A 17,455-nucleotide genomic window follows, 5' to 3' on the forward strand; every position below is an offset into this window, starting at 1 on the left:
AAGAAAAGTGAGTTGTAATGAATCAGCAACAGTTCTTCAAGAACAATGGACTTGATTAAGTTTTTGTCTTAATATCATTTTTTGGATAGGTGTCAACTTAGCAATTAATTAGTACCCTATTTTTGGGGGGGGAGGGTGAGGAATATTGTCCCTGAGCTAACATCTGTTGCCAATATTCCTCTTTTTGCTTGAGGAAGATTGTCCCTGAGGTAACATCTGTGCCAGTCTTCCCCTATTTTGGATGTGGGATGCTGCCACAGCATGGCTTGATGAGTGGTGTAAGTCTGTGCCCAGGATCCAAACCCATGAACCTGGGTTGCCAAAGGGGAGCACAGGAACTTAACCACTACATCACCTGGCTGGCCCCAATTACTACCATTTTATTCATATAAGAGTTTGGTCAAGTGTAATACAGATTGCACTTAAAATATTATTACCAGTGGCAATATATAAATAATTATATATTTTAAGTCATAACTCTAAATATATAAATATATTTATTTATATATTATTTGTTTATAGAAAACTTGTTTACGGACCTTACTGGATTTAAGGCTATAAATGTGATTTCTCATGTATAAAAAAATTACCTTTTTTTTTTTTGCTACATCATGAAATCCATTGGTGAAGATAAAACAATAGAATCAAAATCTTTTTTCTAATCAGTGTAAATATTCTTACACAAAACTATAGAATAAAATCATAACTGGATTCTTTCCAAGGAAGTACCATAATTGGAGATCAACAGAAACTGTTTCTTATAATGCAGATTCACCTATAAGATAGGAACTTCAAGGATAATATTAAAAAGAACCTCCATTTTAATTATTTTCCTCCCTTGCTTCCCAAAGTCTAGGCCTAAATAGCTGAAATGCTAAGTTGAATCTAATGATCTCAACCATGATACCATTGAGATGTGTTATTAGCTCTATAACAACCCATTAACATCAAATATTACGTTTATAGAAATTAGATCCCTGTTTCAATTATTTAGTCACAACAACATTTTATCACTTATTTTATAAATATATCATATTTCAAAATGCCCAGGTATATATGTAAGTTTTAATTCTACTTTTATTTTATCATAATGGAAATTGTTTTTGTTGCTATCCTGTGAACACTTGATAATAAGAAATATAAAGTTAAAATTTTTTTCTATACCAGCATAAGAGAAATGATAAAAAAACAAAATAAAACTAGCCTTTCAACATAAAGGTTTCTTTCAAGAGAAACTATCACGTTATATTTGCTATAACTATTCTGCAATGACAACTCACCAAATGATTAAGCTTTCAGCAAAGCTGGTTCTTATGGTAGTATTTTTTGGAAATTTAAAATGCTAATCTTATTTCTCACACATTAAAATTTCACACATGGACTACAAATAGCAAGCCAATTAGGTCTATTTCTTTAAAAGTAACACTCAGATTCCATAATCTCACTAATAATTAGGCAGGTTCTCAATACAGCCAGATTACATTGCATGAAGAAATTTAGTACGTACATTATTTTGAAAGTGGATACATATTCTTCAAGAGGTTCCTAAAATAATTAGTTTTTCCTTGCCCTTTTACAGATTATCAACCAGGATATAAGATGTTACAAAAATGCATCTTGTTCATGTACTATTTTCAGGCCAGGATAATAATATTTTTATAATGTATTTTAACTTTAAATAATATCTGCCTAGAGATGGCTCCACAAAACTCTGTCCATTGTAAAGTATACGAAGCAGCCTGATTGATCTTAAATTTTTAAATCCTTAAATCACAACAGTAGAGTACTTTATATTATCGGAAAGTGTCATTTACCTACTTAACCTGAGTTCCTACAAAGACCATATTTAGTTTCTTTCTTCTACAAATCCTAAAAACAACTAAACAAACTCACCTATACTTGGCACACCTGGCTACTGAAATCAGATGGTAAGCTAGTGAATATCTTAGTCAGGACTACCAATTTAGTTCAATTTTCGGAGAATTTGTGACTGCAAATGAACTTCACTATTTGGCTATTACATTAAGAAAGGAAACTTGTATGAACAGTTTGTGGTCTTAACAAGTTGTGAGGATTTTCAAATATAAATTTTCTTTAAATCTATCAGCAACTTTTGGGGGAAAAGAACAACAGTGGACATAAGTATAACATTACTGAACCCATTCTCGATGGGTCAACATAAGAGATGAGTCAAGAAAGGAACACTGAGAACAGATACAGGATGTGTATGTTATATATTTCAGAGAAGGACTAACAGACAAAAACCCTAAATCCCTTTACTCCAATTTTATATGGTGAAAATTATCTTCTCTAAAATATAGTCCAAACTTTATCTAGTGCTATAAAATAATAGCCAAGAAGTCAATTTTTTTTTTCTTTTAAGATTAGCCCTGAGCAAACTAATGTCGATCCTCCTCTTTTTGCTGAGGAAGACTGGCCCTGAGCTAACATCCATGCCCATCTTCCTCTACTTTATATGTGGGATGCCTACCACAGCATGGCTTGCCAAGCGGTGCCATGTCCGCACCCAGGATCCGAACCAGTAAAGCCCGGGCCGCTGAGAAGCGGAATGTGCGAACTTAACCACTGCGCCACCAGGCTGGCCCCTAGAAGCCAATTTTTAAAATAAAATTTGCTTGCAGATACACAAGTGAATAATTCTAAATTTAAGGTATTCTTTATTACATCATCTACACAAAGTATCCTAGTAGTAGGATTACAAAATTTGCCTCATCTCATTCTCAAGTATATTTAGATAGGTATGTGAAAGGCTCTGTCATAAATCTCATGGTAAATAGCTGAGAGAGAAAATTAATGACTTCAGATCGTTACTCTAGAACCCAATTCTGGCAAAGATAGGAGAGAGTTGTGCAAAGTGTTGAGCTCCCTGAGTCAGAAAGTACTAAAATGTCCAAGGCTGCCATGTGCATGGCTTCGTCCAAGGCCCTGTGATGAGAAGAGGAGGAGCAACTTTTCATAGTCTCTTTCACAAGCTTAGTTTAAGAAGCATACGTTTAGGGTGTTAACGCCATTCCTCAAAATAAATAAGTGACCTGCTTCCCAAAACCTCGACCAATGTGCACCCAAAAAGCTGATCTACAAAGGTAACTGCTTTGGTCAATCAGACCCTGCAGTCAATGCCCAGATGGAATGAGTAAGCTAGTAATATGTTGTTCTGAGGGAAGGCAACTTCAGAAAAAGTCAAGCCTTTAATTCTCTAGTTTTACTGATGTGGCATTTGGCTTTGGAAAAAAAATCAATATGCTCCCCCAAATGTATCAAAACATTCCATTTCTAAAACTCTGATGATCAGAATATATAAAGAACTCCTATAACTGAACAAAAAGACAAATGACCCAATTTAAAAATTGGTACAGGGCTTATATATCTTCCTCGGAAGATGGCCCATAAGTATGTGAAAAGGTAGCATCATTAGTCACTAGGAAAATGCAAATCAAAACCACAATGAAGGGGCCGGCCTGGTGGCCGAGTGGTTAAGTTCTCGTGCTCCGCTTAGGTGGCCCAGGGTTTCGCCAGGTTCGGATCCTGGGCGTGGACGTGGCACCACTCATCAGGCTATGCTGAGGCAGCATCCCACATGCCACAACTAGAAAGACTCACAACTAAAATCATACAACTATATACCGGGGAGCTTTGGGGAGAAAAAGTAAAAATAAAATCTTTAAAAAAACAAACAAAAAAACCACAATGAGATACCACTTTACACACACTAGGATGGCTATAATCAAAAACCCGAAAAATAGAGGCTGGCCCAGTGGCACAGCGGTTAAGTTTGCACGTTCTGCTTCAGCAGCCCAGGGTTCGCTGGTTCAGATCCCGGGTGCAGACATGGAACTGCTTGGAAGCCATGCTGTGGGAGGCGTCCCACACATAAAGTAGAAGAAGATGGGCATGGATGTTAGCTCAGGGCCAGTCTTCCTCAGCAAAAAGAGGAGGACTGGTGGCAGATATTAGCTCAGGGTTAATCTTGCTCAAAAGAAAAAAAAAATAGTGATTATGAGGAAGTAGACAAACTGGAACCCTCATACATTGCTGGTAAGAATGTAAAATGGCACAGCAGTTGTGAAAAGCAGTTTGGCAGTTCCTCAAACAGTTAAACACAGAATTATATGACCCAGCAACTCCACTCCTAGGTATATACCTAAAAGACTTTAAAACAGGGACTCAAACAGATATCTGTATGCCAATATTCACTGCAGCATTATTCATAACAGCTAACGGTAGAAACAACTCAAGTGTCTATCAACAGATCAATGGATAACACAAAATGTGGTAGATCCATACAATGGAATATTCAGTCATAAGAAGGAACGATGACAAAAATTAGCCTCATCTCATTCTAAAATACATTTAGATAGGTCCATCAAAGGCTCTGTCAGAAATCTCAACATGCAACAACATGGATATACCCTGAAAAATTATACTAAGTGAAGTAAGTCAGACACAAAAGGACAAATATTATATGATTCCACTTATACGAAATATCTAGACTAGGTAAATTCATAGAGACAGAAAGCAGATTAGAGGTTACTAGGGATAGGGGGAGGAGAGAATGGAGAATTATTACTTAATGGGTACCGAGTTTCTGTTTGGGGTGATGAAAACGTTTTGGAAATAGTGATGATAGTTATACAACACCATGGATGTAATTAATGCTGCTGAATTGTACACTTAAAATGGTTAAAACGGCAAATATTACGTTATATGTATTTTAACACACACACACACACTCCCACAAGACGCTGGTGATCATTTTGAGCACCTAGACTTAACTCTAAATATGCTACCTTAGTATATCTTGCAGATGTTATGAATTCTGTGAGGCTGGGCAAATTTTCTAACTCAGAACTTCCATTTCTCCTCAATGATATAAGAATTTGACCATCTACCCTCATAGAATGGTTCTGAGGAATAAATAAGACTCATGGAAAACGACCAATAAATAATTGTTCCATTCCCTTCCCTTCAATCCACCTACTGAAACATGAGAAAATCCAGATGATGTTTTGTTGGCAGGGAGCAACCAAGGAGTAAATTTCTTACTCACTTAAGTTAGGGAATTAACAGAAATAATGGAGTAAGTCTGAAGATGACTATGTTTCACCCTTCCTGGCATCTCAGGATACAGCAGTAGCAATCTACAAACAACTAGGCATTTTATGATGTAGATGTATAGTGAAGGCTCAGATTCTCTGAGAATCACAAACAGGTTAAAAATATCGGTGAACAAAGGAAGTGATCAGCTTACTCACTTTTCCTATATCAAAGGTCTTTCCCAAGTACTTCTACTCAAGGGAGAAGGCACAGGCTATTTAGGCAGAAAATTATGACTGATTACTCCTATGGCCAAATTCAATCATACTTTGTGATGAGCTGTTGGAAGTGGCACAAGTGGGATTCACCAATGGGAATCTTGCTCTAAATGCTATACATAAAAGGCAAAATATTTACTATTACTAATTGGGATCCGGAAGTAATTTTCTTTGTACTCAAGGTAAAAAAGTAGCCACAAAATACGCAGGTAGCTCATAGTCAAATCAAAAAGGAAGGGAAAGGACATAAATGAGCTGAACAATAGAACCTAAGACTCTAGACATTCTTCCTATCTCAAAACACCTCATAGCACCTAAAAGAATTAGAGTAGTATACTAAAAGTTACTACAAAATAGCCTTAAATGGCAAATAACTTTAAAATTTAAAAATTTAGATAAATGCTTACCATATTTAAATATTAATTTGAAAAATATCTTCTATATACAAAATCTGTAATTAACCCTTCCACACTCATCTAATATATAACTAACTTCATTTAAGGGTTACAATCTTCGATACAGTCCAAACAAAACACATCAACTACTGTGAGAGCTGCTGAAGGACTTACATTAACTACCACAATACCCACTATTTTGCATCCCAAACCCTGTATTCAATGAGAGACACAGCTAAGGACCTATTAATTTCTTTTTCTGCTTAAAAGTAGCAATTCAGGAAAAAATAAGATGTATCAAAAGGTTTATTATATAGGACAATGCCATGCTTCATTCACTCACCTAAAAATCATTTTTTCTGTCAGGTAATGTACTGGCTAGATGACCTTGTGCAAATCCCACTAACCTTTCTAAGGCTCAGGTTCTTTTTGTTAAATAAGGATAACAGTACTCTCTGAGGACTGACAAATATGCATGTAGAGCACTTAGCATGGTGCCTGGACACAATAAACGCTCAAATGCCAGTTATAAACACAATAGTTCCAGTCAGATAAAATGAGAACTTGAATTACAAGGCTCTGAGGGACAGAACTGGATATTTACTGGTATTTCAGGAGTAAAGGAGTTAAAGAAAGTAGTTAAGAGTGGCCTCAGGTTTCTTATTTGAATATTATGGTACTGTTCCCTGTAAATAGGAAAGAAAAAGAAAGAAAGACAAAGATAGTCTGGAGAAAGGAGTCTTAAGTTTGAGATGCCTAAAGGCAGAGAGGAAACTGAATGTAGCAGTAAAGATTTAGATAGCCGTTGTGGAGAACAGAGGAGGGGCTGAACTAAAACATGTAAAAGAACTTTTAATCAGCTGAGGATTCAACCAAGATTTTAAATTTACCTGTAGACAGTGCCAATCTACATGAATGTGTGTGATTTTTCTCCAAGAAGACTCAGCTGACCCAGGCTATCAACTGACTGCATTTCAGAAGATTACAGAGTTTACCATACGTACCATACAGTGAATAAGTATAATAATTAAAGTACAGAATAAATTTTCCTGAGTAAACGAAAGTGGAATGTATAAGTGTAGTTGAATGAGGTGAGCTTCACTTGCTCTTAAGCAACAGACTAGAGTTAACCAGGAAAGTTTCAATTTTGCAAATTCTAACGTGTTGTTAAGTCTAACATTGTGTAGATGGATAGTATACCAGAGTATGACTAAAAAGGAAGAGGGAGGAATCAAAAAATTATTTCAATGGGATATCATTAGCCAATCTGACATACATTTTAAAAATTAATAAAAATCACTTACCCATTTTGAAAAGAACTGTTGTGTGTTTCTGAATCATCACTATCACTGATGATAATGGTTTCTCCATCTACACTGCTGACATGTCCATTAGCAAAACCATTTTGATGTGATGGAGGGAGGACTTCCAAAATCCTACACTGTAACCTAAAAGAAAATGATACATTTACAAGTGCAAATCATTTGATATTTTATAATCAAGCACTTCAGAACAATCTAATTATTTTGAACAAGTGAAAAGCTATTTTTTGTAGAAAACTATGGCTGATTGATGTAACCAATTTAATAAAAAAGAAAATTTGTAACATCCAACTTAAGCAAAAATTAGCTACAATTTAAAACAATACAAAACTATTTCAAAAGTCAATTTATCAAGATTCCTAGAAATTATATCCTTAACTATAGTTACTGTTTAGAAAATCAGATAATGGTATCTCATTATACAGATTGGGCCTTACAGTTTTTCACAGCAGCCAATATTTTAAACGCTGGAATTCTCCTAATCATAACCTTTTTAGTCTCACTGCAACTCTTGCTGTGACTTCTGGTCTCCAGAAAGCTTCCTATTCACTAGCTCTCTTGCTCCTATTTTGGCTTCCCTTACCTCTGCCATTCTATCCTGATTTTATGGACTGCAATTTCAGACTCATTCACCACAACTGAAATAGTCCTCAATCCATTTTTACTGTGCCAATTTGCAACTGATAAATAATTAAAATGTGGTATATATCCATACAATGGAGTATTACTCAGCAAAAAAAAAAAAGGGGGAATAAACTACTGATACATGCTACAGTATGGATGAAGCTTGAAAACATTATGCTAAATGAAAGAAACCAGATGTAAAAGACCACACAGTACATGATTCCATTTATATGAAATATCCAGAATAGGCAAATTCATAGAGACAGAAAGTAGATGAGTGGGTTTGCCAGGAACTTGGGGGTGAGGGTGGGAAGAGTATGAGAGAGGAGAGCAATGGGTAGTGGCTGCTAATGGGCAGAGGATTTCTTTTTATTTTATTGTATTTATTTATTTTTGAGGAAGATTAGCCCTAAGCTAATATCCGCTCTCAATCCTCCTCTTTTTTGCTGACAAGGATAGGCCCTGAGCTAACATCTATGCCCATCTTCCTCTACTTTATACATGGGACGCCTGCCACAGCATGGCTTGATAAGTGGTGTGTAGGTCCATGCCTGGGATTTGAACTGGTGAAGCCTGCGCCACTGAAGTGGAGCACACAAACTTAACCACTGCACCACCGGGTTGGCCCCAGAGGATTTCTTTTCGAGGGGTTGAAAAATGTTCTAAAATTAGTTTGTAGTGATGGTTGTACAACTCTATGAATATACTAAAAACCACTCAACTGTACATTTTAAATGGGTGAATTTTATGGTTTGTGAAATATATCTCAAGTTGTTAAAAAAAAAAGTCACAAGTAAAAGCAGGCTATAGTAGGGAGCAAAAAAAAGAAAAAAACAGAGAATTTCTGCAATTATATCTATGGCACCTCTACAACACTTAGGCAATCCAGAGGGAGGTTTTATTAACTAAAAACATCTTCTACTAAAAATATAAAAAATACCTACTAATGGGGTAAATCTCTATTCTCTAAGAAAAAGTGGTTCAAAATTAGACTATCTGCTCACTTTATCACCCATTTCGGTCATCCCATACCATAAACAAATTTTACTCTATTGTGGGCATTCATAAGATTGCTGGTTCGTTCACCAGCCCCATTCTCCTACGAACTTCATTTTTCTCACACCCCACCTTCTTCCACATGGCTACTTGTAGCGCTGTCATGTTCTCACAAGACCCTGGTCAGAGTTAGTTGATACTGGGTGGGCACCTTTTTCTGAGTTAATACATCTTTTCCAAGATTTTAAAATTTGGAATCTAGAAAGTAAAGATCAGTCCCTCTCCCATCGTGGAATCTAAAAGATACAAAATCCTGGTGCTGCCAGCAGCCATGTTTCCTGCCATGTGGAGCAGGCCAGTGTGCAATGAGGGAGGGCAAAGCCTGCAAGAGAGATGGCAAGAGTACTGGAAGCAACCAGTTCTCTTGTTCCTGCTCTTCCTCAGATTTACCTGCATCTTGCCCATCTCAGGTTTAGCTGTTTAATCTTTCCTTTGATTCTACAAACTGATAATTCGCTCTTTTGCCTGTTATTCAAAATGAATTTTTGTCACTTACAGCCCAAATAAACAGAATCATATAATCCAGAAAGACAAACAGCATGTTTAGAGTTGATTCATTTTCGGAAGCCGGTAAATTTTTCAAGATAATAACACGTATTTCCATCAGTGCACATTTTAGCATATGCTTGGTTATACTTTCCTTTAGGAGAACACATTCAGTACGCCTTACAATATCTAATATTGCTGTTAGGCACAAAGAAAATAAGGACCACAGATTTCCTGCTAGGAACTCTGCACTATAACCAAACAGAGGAAAGCAACTGGTTCACAGCACCCCAAGGTTTAAGAATCAACAAAAGGTAGACTGTGTGGGTGAATTCAAAGCCCTAAAAGCACCTGTCTTCCTCCTTCACTCATTCCCTCACTCTGAGACTTTCATGGGTTCAATTAGAAGTATCCTATATGGCTCCTTTATAATTTGCTCTTAAAAAAAAATTGAAAAAAGAAAGGAGACTCAAGTTACTAAGACCAGAAGTGAAACTGGGGACATTACTAGTGATTTTACAGATAGAAAAGATTATAAGAATGCTATGGACAATTGTATGCTGACAAATTGGATAACCTAGATAAAATGGACAAATTCTTAGAAACATATAAACCTACCAAAACTGATTCAAGAAGAAATGGAAAATCTAAACAGATCTATAACTAGTAAGGAGATTTAATCAGTAACCAAAAACTTCCCAACAAAGAAAAGCCCAGGAACAGATAGCTTCACTGGTGAATTCTACCAAATATTTAAAGAATTAATACAGGGGCCAGTTTGGTGGCATAGTGGTTATGTTTTTGTGCTCTACTTCAGCAGCCTGGGGTTTGCACGTTTGGATCCCAGGCACAGACTTACACACTACTCATCAAGCCATGCTGTGGTGGCATACCACATAAAAAAATAGTGGAAGACTGGCACAGATGTTAGCTCAGGGACAATCTTGCTCACCAAAAACAAAAGAAAGAATTAATACCAATTATCAAAATCTTTCCAAAAAATTGAAGAGAACACTTAATTTATTCTATAAGGCGAGCATTACCCTGATACACAAACCAGACAAAGACATGGCAGAACATATAAAGAACTCATAACTCAACAAAAAACAATTCAATTCAAATATAGACAAAAGACTAGAATAGGCATTTCTCAAAAAAAAAAGATACAATTGGCAATAAGCACATGAAAAGATGCTCATAAGGGAAATGCAAAATCAAAACCGTAAAGAGATACCACTTCATACCCAGTAGTATGGCTATTATTTGAGAAACAAAAAACAGAAAATAATGAGTGTTGGCAAGGATGTAGAGAAATTGGAACCCTTGCGCATTGCTGGTGGGAATGTAAAATGGTGCAGCTGTTGTGGAAAACAATATGGCGGTTCCTCAAATAATTAAACATAGAATTATCATATGACCCAGCAATTGTATTTCTAGGTATACTCCAAAGAACTGAAAACAGGAACTCAACAGATACTTGTACAACAATGTTCATAATGGCATTATTCACAATAGCCAAAAAGTGGAAACAACTCAAGTGTCTATCAACAGATGAATGGATAAACAAAATATGATTCAGCCATAAAAAGGAATGAAATTCAGTTACTTGCTACAATATGGATGAACATTGAAAACACTATGCTTAGTGAAATAAGCCAAACACAAAAGGACAAATATTGTATGAATCTACTTATATGAAGTATCTAGAAGAGGCAAATTCATAGAGACAGAAAGTACAATAAAGGTTACCAGGGGGTGGAAGGAGGGAGAAATGGGGAGTTATTGCTTAATGTACAGAGTTTCTGTTTGGGATGATGAAAAAAGTTCTAGAAACAGTAGTGATGGTTACACAACACTGTGAATGTACTTAACACTACTAAACTGTACACCTAAAAATGATTACAATGGTAAACTTTATGTTGTTTATTTTACCATGATTTAAAAAAAAGAAACTAACTTTTTTTATTCTAACTGCAAAGTTTATGAAGGCTCAACTACCAAACCCATGTTGGTAGCAAACAGAAATGGTGTCAAAACAACTGCAGGCTGATTTTCATCACTGGCTGATCTAAATAAACGAGTGTTTCTAAAGAGGAACAACTACAGGAAATCCTATCAACAATTGTTAGGTAATTCTGTAGTTTAATGATAAAAACGTTCTGTAATTTAGTGACAAGAACTGCACAAAAACATACAAGGAATCAAACGAACCCGCTTCTGAAAGGCCTGGGTATCATATCCAGGGATCCTTTGCTCAGGGTGCCAGGAGGTAAGGAAGGAAGCTTTTCAAGGTCCTTCAAGTCAGAAAAAGAGGTGGTTTTCACTGGCAAAGCCCGGGTGAGCTTCTCTGAGTGGTCGTGGTCATAAGGAAAAACAAAGTAAATGGGTCTACTCTGGGTGCAGGGATGGTTGGTGTGGTGCCTAAAACGGTTTGACAGTTCGTTGAAGGGAACAGTCTATGACCCCAATAGGGCCCATAGAGCTACAATAATTTAAGAACTAATTTATTTAAAATCAGCAGAAAATTAAGAGACAGAAGTGCAATTCCCTGACAGAGGAATAAGGGAGAAGGAAACCAGTACAGCATAGCAACAGGGCCTAGAATGTAGTCAATATTTTATTTATAAGTTATACTAGTTATTATCAATGCTACTATAAACTGCACCACACCCAAACCACAGGCAGCATTTCTCGCTAATCTAATCAAAGCCAGGCCTCTCGCTGGTGCTTAGCTAAACTTCAGTTACCTACTCAAGATGTCAAGTCAACACCTTCTAATAGATTTCCAAAGAGACTTAGTCTATGTCTTTCAAATCCACTTGCTACAATTTCTTGGTTCTAAGGAGTCCAAAGAAGATTAGAATGTAAAAAAGGTTAAACAATCACGAATTAAGACCGAGCTAGTGCATCTGTGAGAGTACAGAAATTTTCTAAATAAATGTTATACTCCATTATCTGAGCAAAGAGTGGAGGGTGATGATCAAGAATTCCTGTGTGCCAGATAAGTATATAACTTATACATATTCTCTCCTCATATCAACTCTGCAAGTTACACATTTTCCAGAAGATGAAATTCAGGGTCAGAGAAGTTAAGTCATTTGCTCATGGTCACACAACCAGTAATAGCACAGCCAAAACTTTAACTGTTTGACTGAAGCCCTACACTTTCTAATCTTTTACTCTTATTACTGGAGTTGAGGGAGAAGAGCAAGACCATATCAACCTGGGGTATTTCAGAGCTTTAAGCCTATGCAGTCGAGAAGCTCCTAAAGTGCTAACAGCTTAAACACATTCAGACTGAAAGTGAGTCTGTGAAACAGCAGCAAGCACAGAATGAGGACAAAGTAGAAGTTAGCCATAAATCTGCAAGAGTGACTAGCTAAACAGAGAGAGAGTCTTTTATGAGAATATTTTGGAATGTACATACCTCTTCCCCCAAAAAGTTGTTTTTGTTAACAGTCATTTGTTTTCTTTTAACAGTCATAGTTCAATTTATATCTCAAAGTACAAATTCATTAAAGCAAAAGCAAATTATAAAACATTCCAGAACTGAAATATATGTAGAATTTTTACAAGGCATTTGGAGTAGAAGACAAACAGTTAACAGCAAATGAAAAGACTAGAAACCTGGGGAGACCTACTTGACATAAAGGACTGCCCCTCTCTGTTTGGGTTTCTAAAAATGAAATATGCTGAACTTATGGCATACTTCACATCTGCTCTCCTATGCTGCCTCATTAACCTTTTATTTCCTTGTAATACAGACGCCAAGAATACTTATTAAAAAATGCTGTACTTGGATAATTAGTAAATCTGCTTAATTTGAAGTTCAGAGTTAAAAAAATTCAAATTAAGGAGGTTATGTGATATCTCATTTTAAGCAGAGGAAACCAGATGACTCAAATCTACTACTTCAAACAAAAAGACTGTAAATTATGTTGATTACTTGTCCATCGGGAAGAAGAGCCCTGAAAAGGTTGCTTTGTGTGTCACTCCACACTTTTTAGATAAATTGATCAGAGCAGCTCAAAGAATGTTTCATTTTGAACTGTTCTGAGACTCTTTATGAACGAGAGAACCATGTGTTATTATTTCTCCAGTTGGCATTTGACCTATTGTAAGTCTAAATATTATGAGATAACAAGAATCATTAGATTTTTACTAAAAACTAAATCTATTATTAAAGAGATATATAGTATAACTAAAAATCTTTGGAAAGAAAATTCTAGATATAAGATATATGGATTAAATCCTGCATATTTCTAATAAATTTCAAACACCTTGATATCAGTATACTGCTTAAACTCTTTAGTATTCAAAACTATCATCTTAAAGCGATAGGAGTTAGTTTGGCTTAAATATCAACCAAATTAATTAAAGCTTTACCAAAATACTTTAAAATTCCAATCAGTGCATTCAGATTAATAGGTATTCAAAGTGTTTTGGGGCTTAGCTTCATGCTGGCCTGGCATACTGATCCAACATGTAAGAAGAGATGATAACCTTGTGCGGAGGCAAGATCAACACAGAAGATCACAGACGACAAAACATTAAATGTAACAAAATGCCACCACAGATTTAGCAGCAAATGACCTTTTTTCCCCAAGATGACAGTACTTTAGAACACTTAAATTGGCCTCAATGGATATAGGCTGGATATAGGAAGAGAAGTACGCTTCTTGCCTTTCCTCTATCTTGCTGCATTGTGAACAATGAAAACAACGGTCACAACCTTGGGATGATGGAGCAGAAAACAGGAAAAAGCCTATGTTTCAGATAACTTTGTGGACCTGCATGCCCAGCCCTACACTATAACTTCTGTATTTAATTTTACATGACAGAGAAATTTCTATTTTGTTTACGCCACCAAAATTTTTTCTTATATGCACCACCCAAGTCAAATCCCAACTGATGATAAAAAGCAATAAGCAATCTATTACATGTACTAGGAGTGTTTTTTTGTTTTGCTTTGTTTTTTAAAGATGGGCACCTGAGCTAACATTCATCTGTTGCCAATCTTCTTTTCTTCTTTTCTCCAAAGCCCCCAGTACATAGTTGTATATTCTAGTGTAAGTGCCTCTGGTTGTGCTGTGTGGAACACTGCCTCAGCATGGCCTGATGAGCAGTGCCATGTCCACGCCCAGGATCTGAACCGCCGAAACCCTGGGCCACTGAAGCAGAGCGCATGAACTTAACCACTTGGCCACAGGGCCGGCCCCTGCACTAGGTGTTTTTATTAAGCAAATTTTATTAAACACTGAGCAGTTTATAAACATTTAGCCTATGTTAAATTTATTTTGAGTCAGAGTATGGTATTCTTCAATTCAGCCAACAAAAGCTGAATAAGATTTTCAAACTTAAAAGTCACCTTGTCATTAGCAATATAGATTTCAAATCCTATTTGTTTCAGAAAACTGAAAATCTGAAGAAGGAAAATAAGTTAACAATCTATGATCTGTGGGTGTGGCTATAAAAGAGCAACATGAGGGATCTTTGTAGTGATAGAAATGTTCTGTAAAATGACTGTATCAATGTCAACGTCCTGGTTGTGATATTGTACTATAATTTTGCAAGACAGTACCATTGGGGGAAATTCTGTATTATTTTATAACAGTATGCGAATCTACAGTTATATCAAAATAAGATCAATTTTAAAATGCTAAATGATAAACATTAGGAAAATATTAACTCCAATTAAAAGCATTCATGTCACATCATGGAGAAAAAAAGTCAATAAAAGATGAAAGTAATGTATATTATATGTATTACTAAAAAGCTGTACTAAATAATGACACTGTAGTATTGGCAAAAGAATAGCCATACAGATCAACGGAAGAGCAAAGAGTCCAGAAATACACTCAAGATTCCATTTATATTTATATTCTGGAAAGGGCAAAATTATAAGGACATAAAACACATCAACAGTTGCCAGAGGCTAGGTGGTGGGGGCAAGGGTTGACTACAAATGGGCACAAAGGAACTTTCAGGGGGTAATAGAAATGTTCTATGTCTTACTGTGGTGGGTTACATGACTGCATATGTCAAAAGTCAGAACTATACAGTAAAAAGGGGGAATTTCATCATAAGAAAGTAATGTACTTTAATAAAACTACATTAGTTTAGACTACTTAGGACAAAGGCCTATCTGAACGTGAGTTAATTTAAATTACTCTTTAACTTGAAAAACATTTATTGCTTTTCTAAAAACACTAATATACATGAGAATGGCTGATTGAAGTAGGTCTACTTGTTAGATCTCATTGAATAGACTGCTCCTGCTATGCTTATCAGAATAGCCAGAGCTCTGTGTAATTCAAAAACTATGTAACGGGAGTCCTATTCTCCAGTTTGTTTCCATCTCAACTATAAACATTATAAAAATTCACCTTAAAAATCCCTATTTTTCATGAAAAGAAGTTCAATATACTGATGTTCTCTCTTACAACTTGAGTTAGTTACATCAAATAAAGTCAGATGATTTCTGCACATCAAAATACAGTACATAAGAAATAACTACAAGAATTTGCAAAGAAATTATTATATACACAAATAACAAACTAATACGACAAAATTATACTATTACTCCTTGCATTCTAAAATTCTTCTAGCTGGAAGCTCAAACAAAATAACCTGCATATTTTTTACTATCCTTAGAGCCAATAAACATTCTTCATATGACAATGAACACTGACCGACACACTGGCTGGAAGCAGATGAAGAAAGATACAAGCATATCTTTATAAAGATAAAAGGTAAACATCAGCCCATTCTAATGGCCAATCATAGCAAATTATTAATGGAGTGCTAAATTAATGTAGCATTACAGTACCTTTTATTCCTTCTATTTGAATGGTAGTGATATATTCACTAGCCAATTAAGAATGACCTATGTCCTTTTTTTCTAGTTTTATTGAGAAATAATCAACATATATCACTGTATAAGCTTGAGACATACAACATAATGGTTTGATTTACATTATTGTGAAATGATTACACAACAGCTTCAGCTAATATCCATCATCTCATATAGATACAATAAAAAGAAAAGACAATTTTCTTCTTGTGATGAGAACTCTCAGGATTTATTCTCTTAACAACTTTCCTACATATCATACAGCAGTGTTAAGTATAGTCATCATGTACATTACATCCCTAGTACTAATTTATCTTATAACTGGAAGTCTGTACCTTTTGATCACCTTCCTCCAACTCCCCCTCCCCTCTATGTCCTCTTAATGCATTTATCTTATTCAATCCTTTATTAGTTATTCAGACATTTCACTTATCTTTGCCCTGCAAACTCTACCCCTACTTCCAATAGACCATATTAGGCTTGAGACAATAAGTACTAATGCTTTACTCATAACTGATTATCCTGTTATTTCTAACACAGTGGTTTTCAGAGAAGGTTTTGAAATTAATTGGATAAAAACAAAAAATATGACTCAAGACTCTATCCCATCAAGTTTTATTTTCTTTATAGCACTGATCAGTTTCTGAAATTATCCTGTTGATTTGTGTGTTTCTCTCTTGCACTTGAATGTAAATTCCTAGTCCTTGTCTGCTTCACTATCCTCTTCCTAATACCTACGGCAGTACTGAGCAAACAATGCTTTCTGAACGAATCACATAAAATTTGGCTTTATGTATACTTAAGTACTAAATCAGAATATTCCCTACCACCTCCAAGAAGTCATAAATAATTGCACTTTTCATCGCTGGAAACTGTGCCAAAAGACAGAAAAACGACAAATACAAATTCTATTTTTCCCCATGCTTTTGTTGACAACATTCTTTCATCTGAAAGCAAAATATCTGAAAAGAAGCAAGCTTAAACAGCTCAGAGTACAGACATAAAATAATTAAGGCACTCTCTGATAAGTACAATGATTAAGAATGTAAATAGCAGGGGAACCTGTTCAAATACTAGAGCTTTTTTGCCCTTAGAATCAATGATGGGACGATGATACTCATTTTCAGACAACCAAAAATACGACCTGAAACACTCTTAAATGATCAAAAGCCTAATCTAACCACATATATACAATCCTATGTTTGTTCATACTTTGACAGAAATTATAAAATGCTCAAGTAACGTGAAAAGTAAACAGTGGGTGATCAATAAAGTACATTTAACTATAATCTTTTAATCCTGCTTAAGTGCTATCCTCTAGTATTTTTTTCCACACTTTTATTTCTCCCAAACAGAGGCACACTGGTTCTGACACTGCGTGTGTCT

The 17,455-nt window shown here is 35.6% G+C and overlaps 1 protein-coding gene across 4 annotated transcripts in view; it reads right to left on the bottom strand.

The window, feature by feature from the left end:
• BAZ1A (bromodomain adjacent to zinc finger domain 1A) overlaps positions 1-17,455 on the bottom strand; it is an 83,630-nt gene that overhangs the window by 43,147 nt on the left and 23,028 nt on the right. For all 4 annotated transcript variants that reach the window (XM_070242040.1, XM_070242039.1, XM_023623916.2 and 1 more), the window contains one exon: positions 7,033-7,176. In XM_070242040.1, the coding sequence (XP_070098141.1) occupies positions 7,033-7,176 (144 nt within the window). The remainder of the gene's footprint in view (positions 1-7,032; positions 7,177-17,455) is intronic.

This window comes from Equus caballus, chromosome 1 (genome assembly GCF_041296265.1).
Source record: "Equus caballus isolate H_3958 breed thoroughbred chromosome 1, TB-T2T, whole genome shotgun sequence".
In the NCBI taxonomy this organism is placed as follows: domain Eukaryota; kingdom Metazoa; phylum Chordata; class Mammalia; order Perissodactyla; family Equidae; genus Equus; species Equus caballus.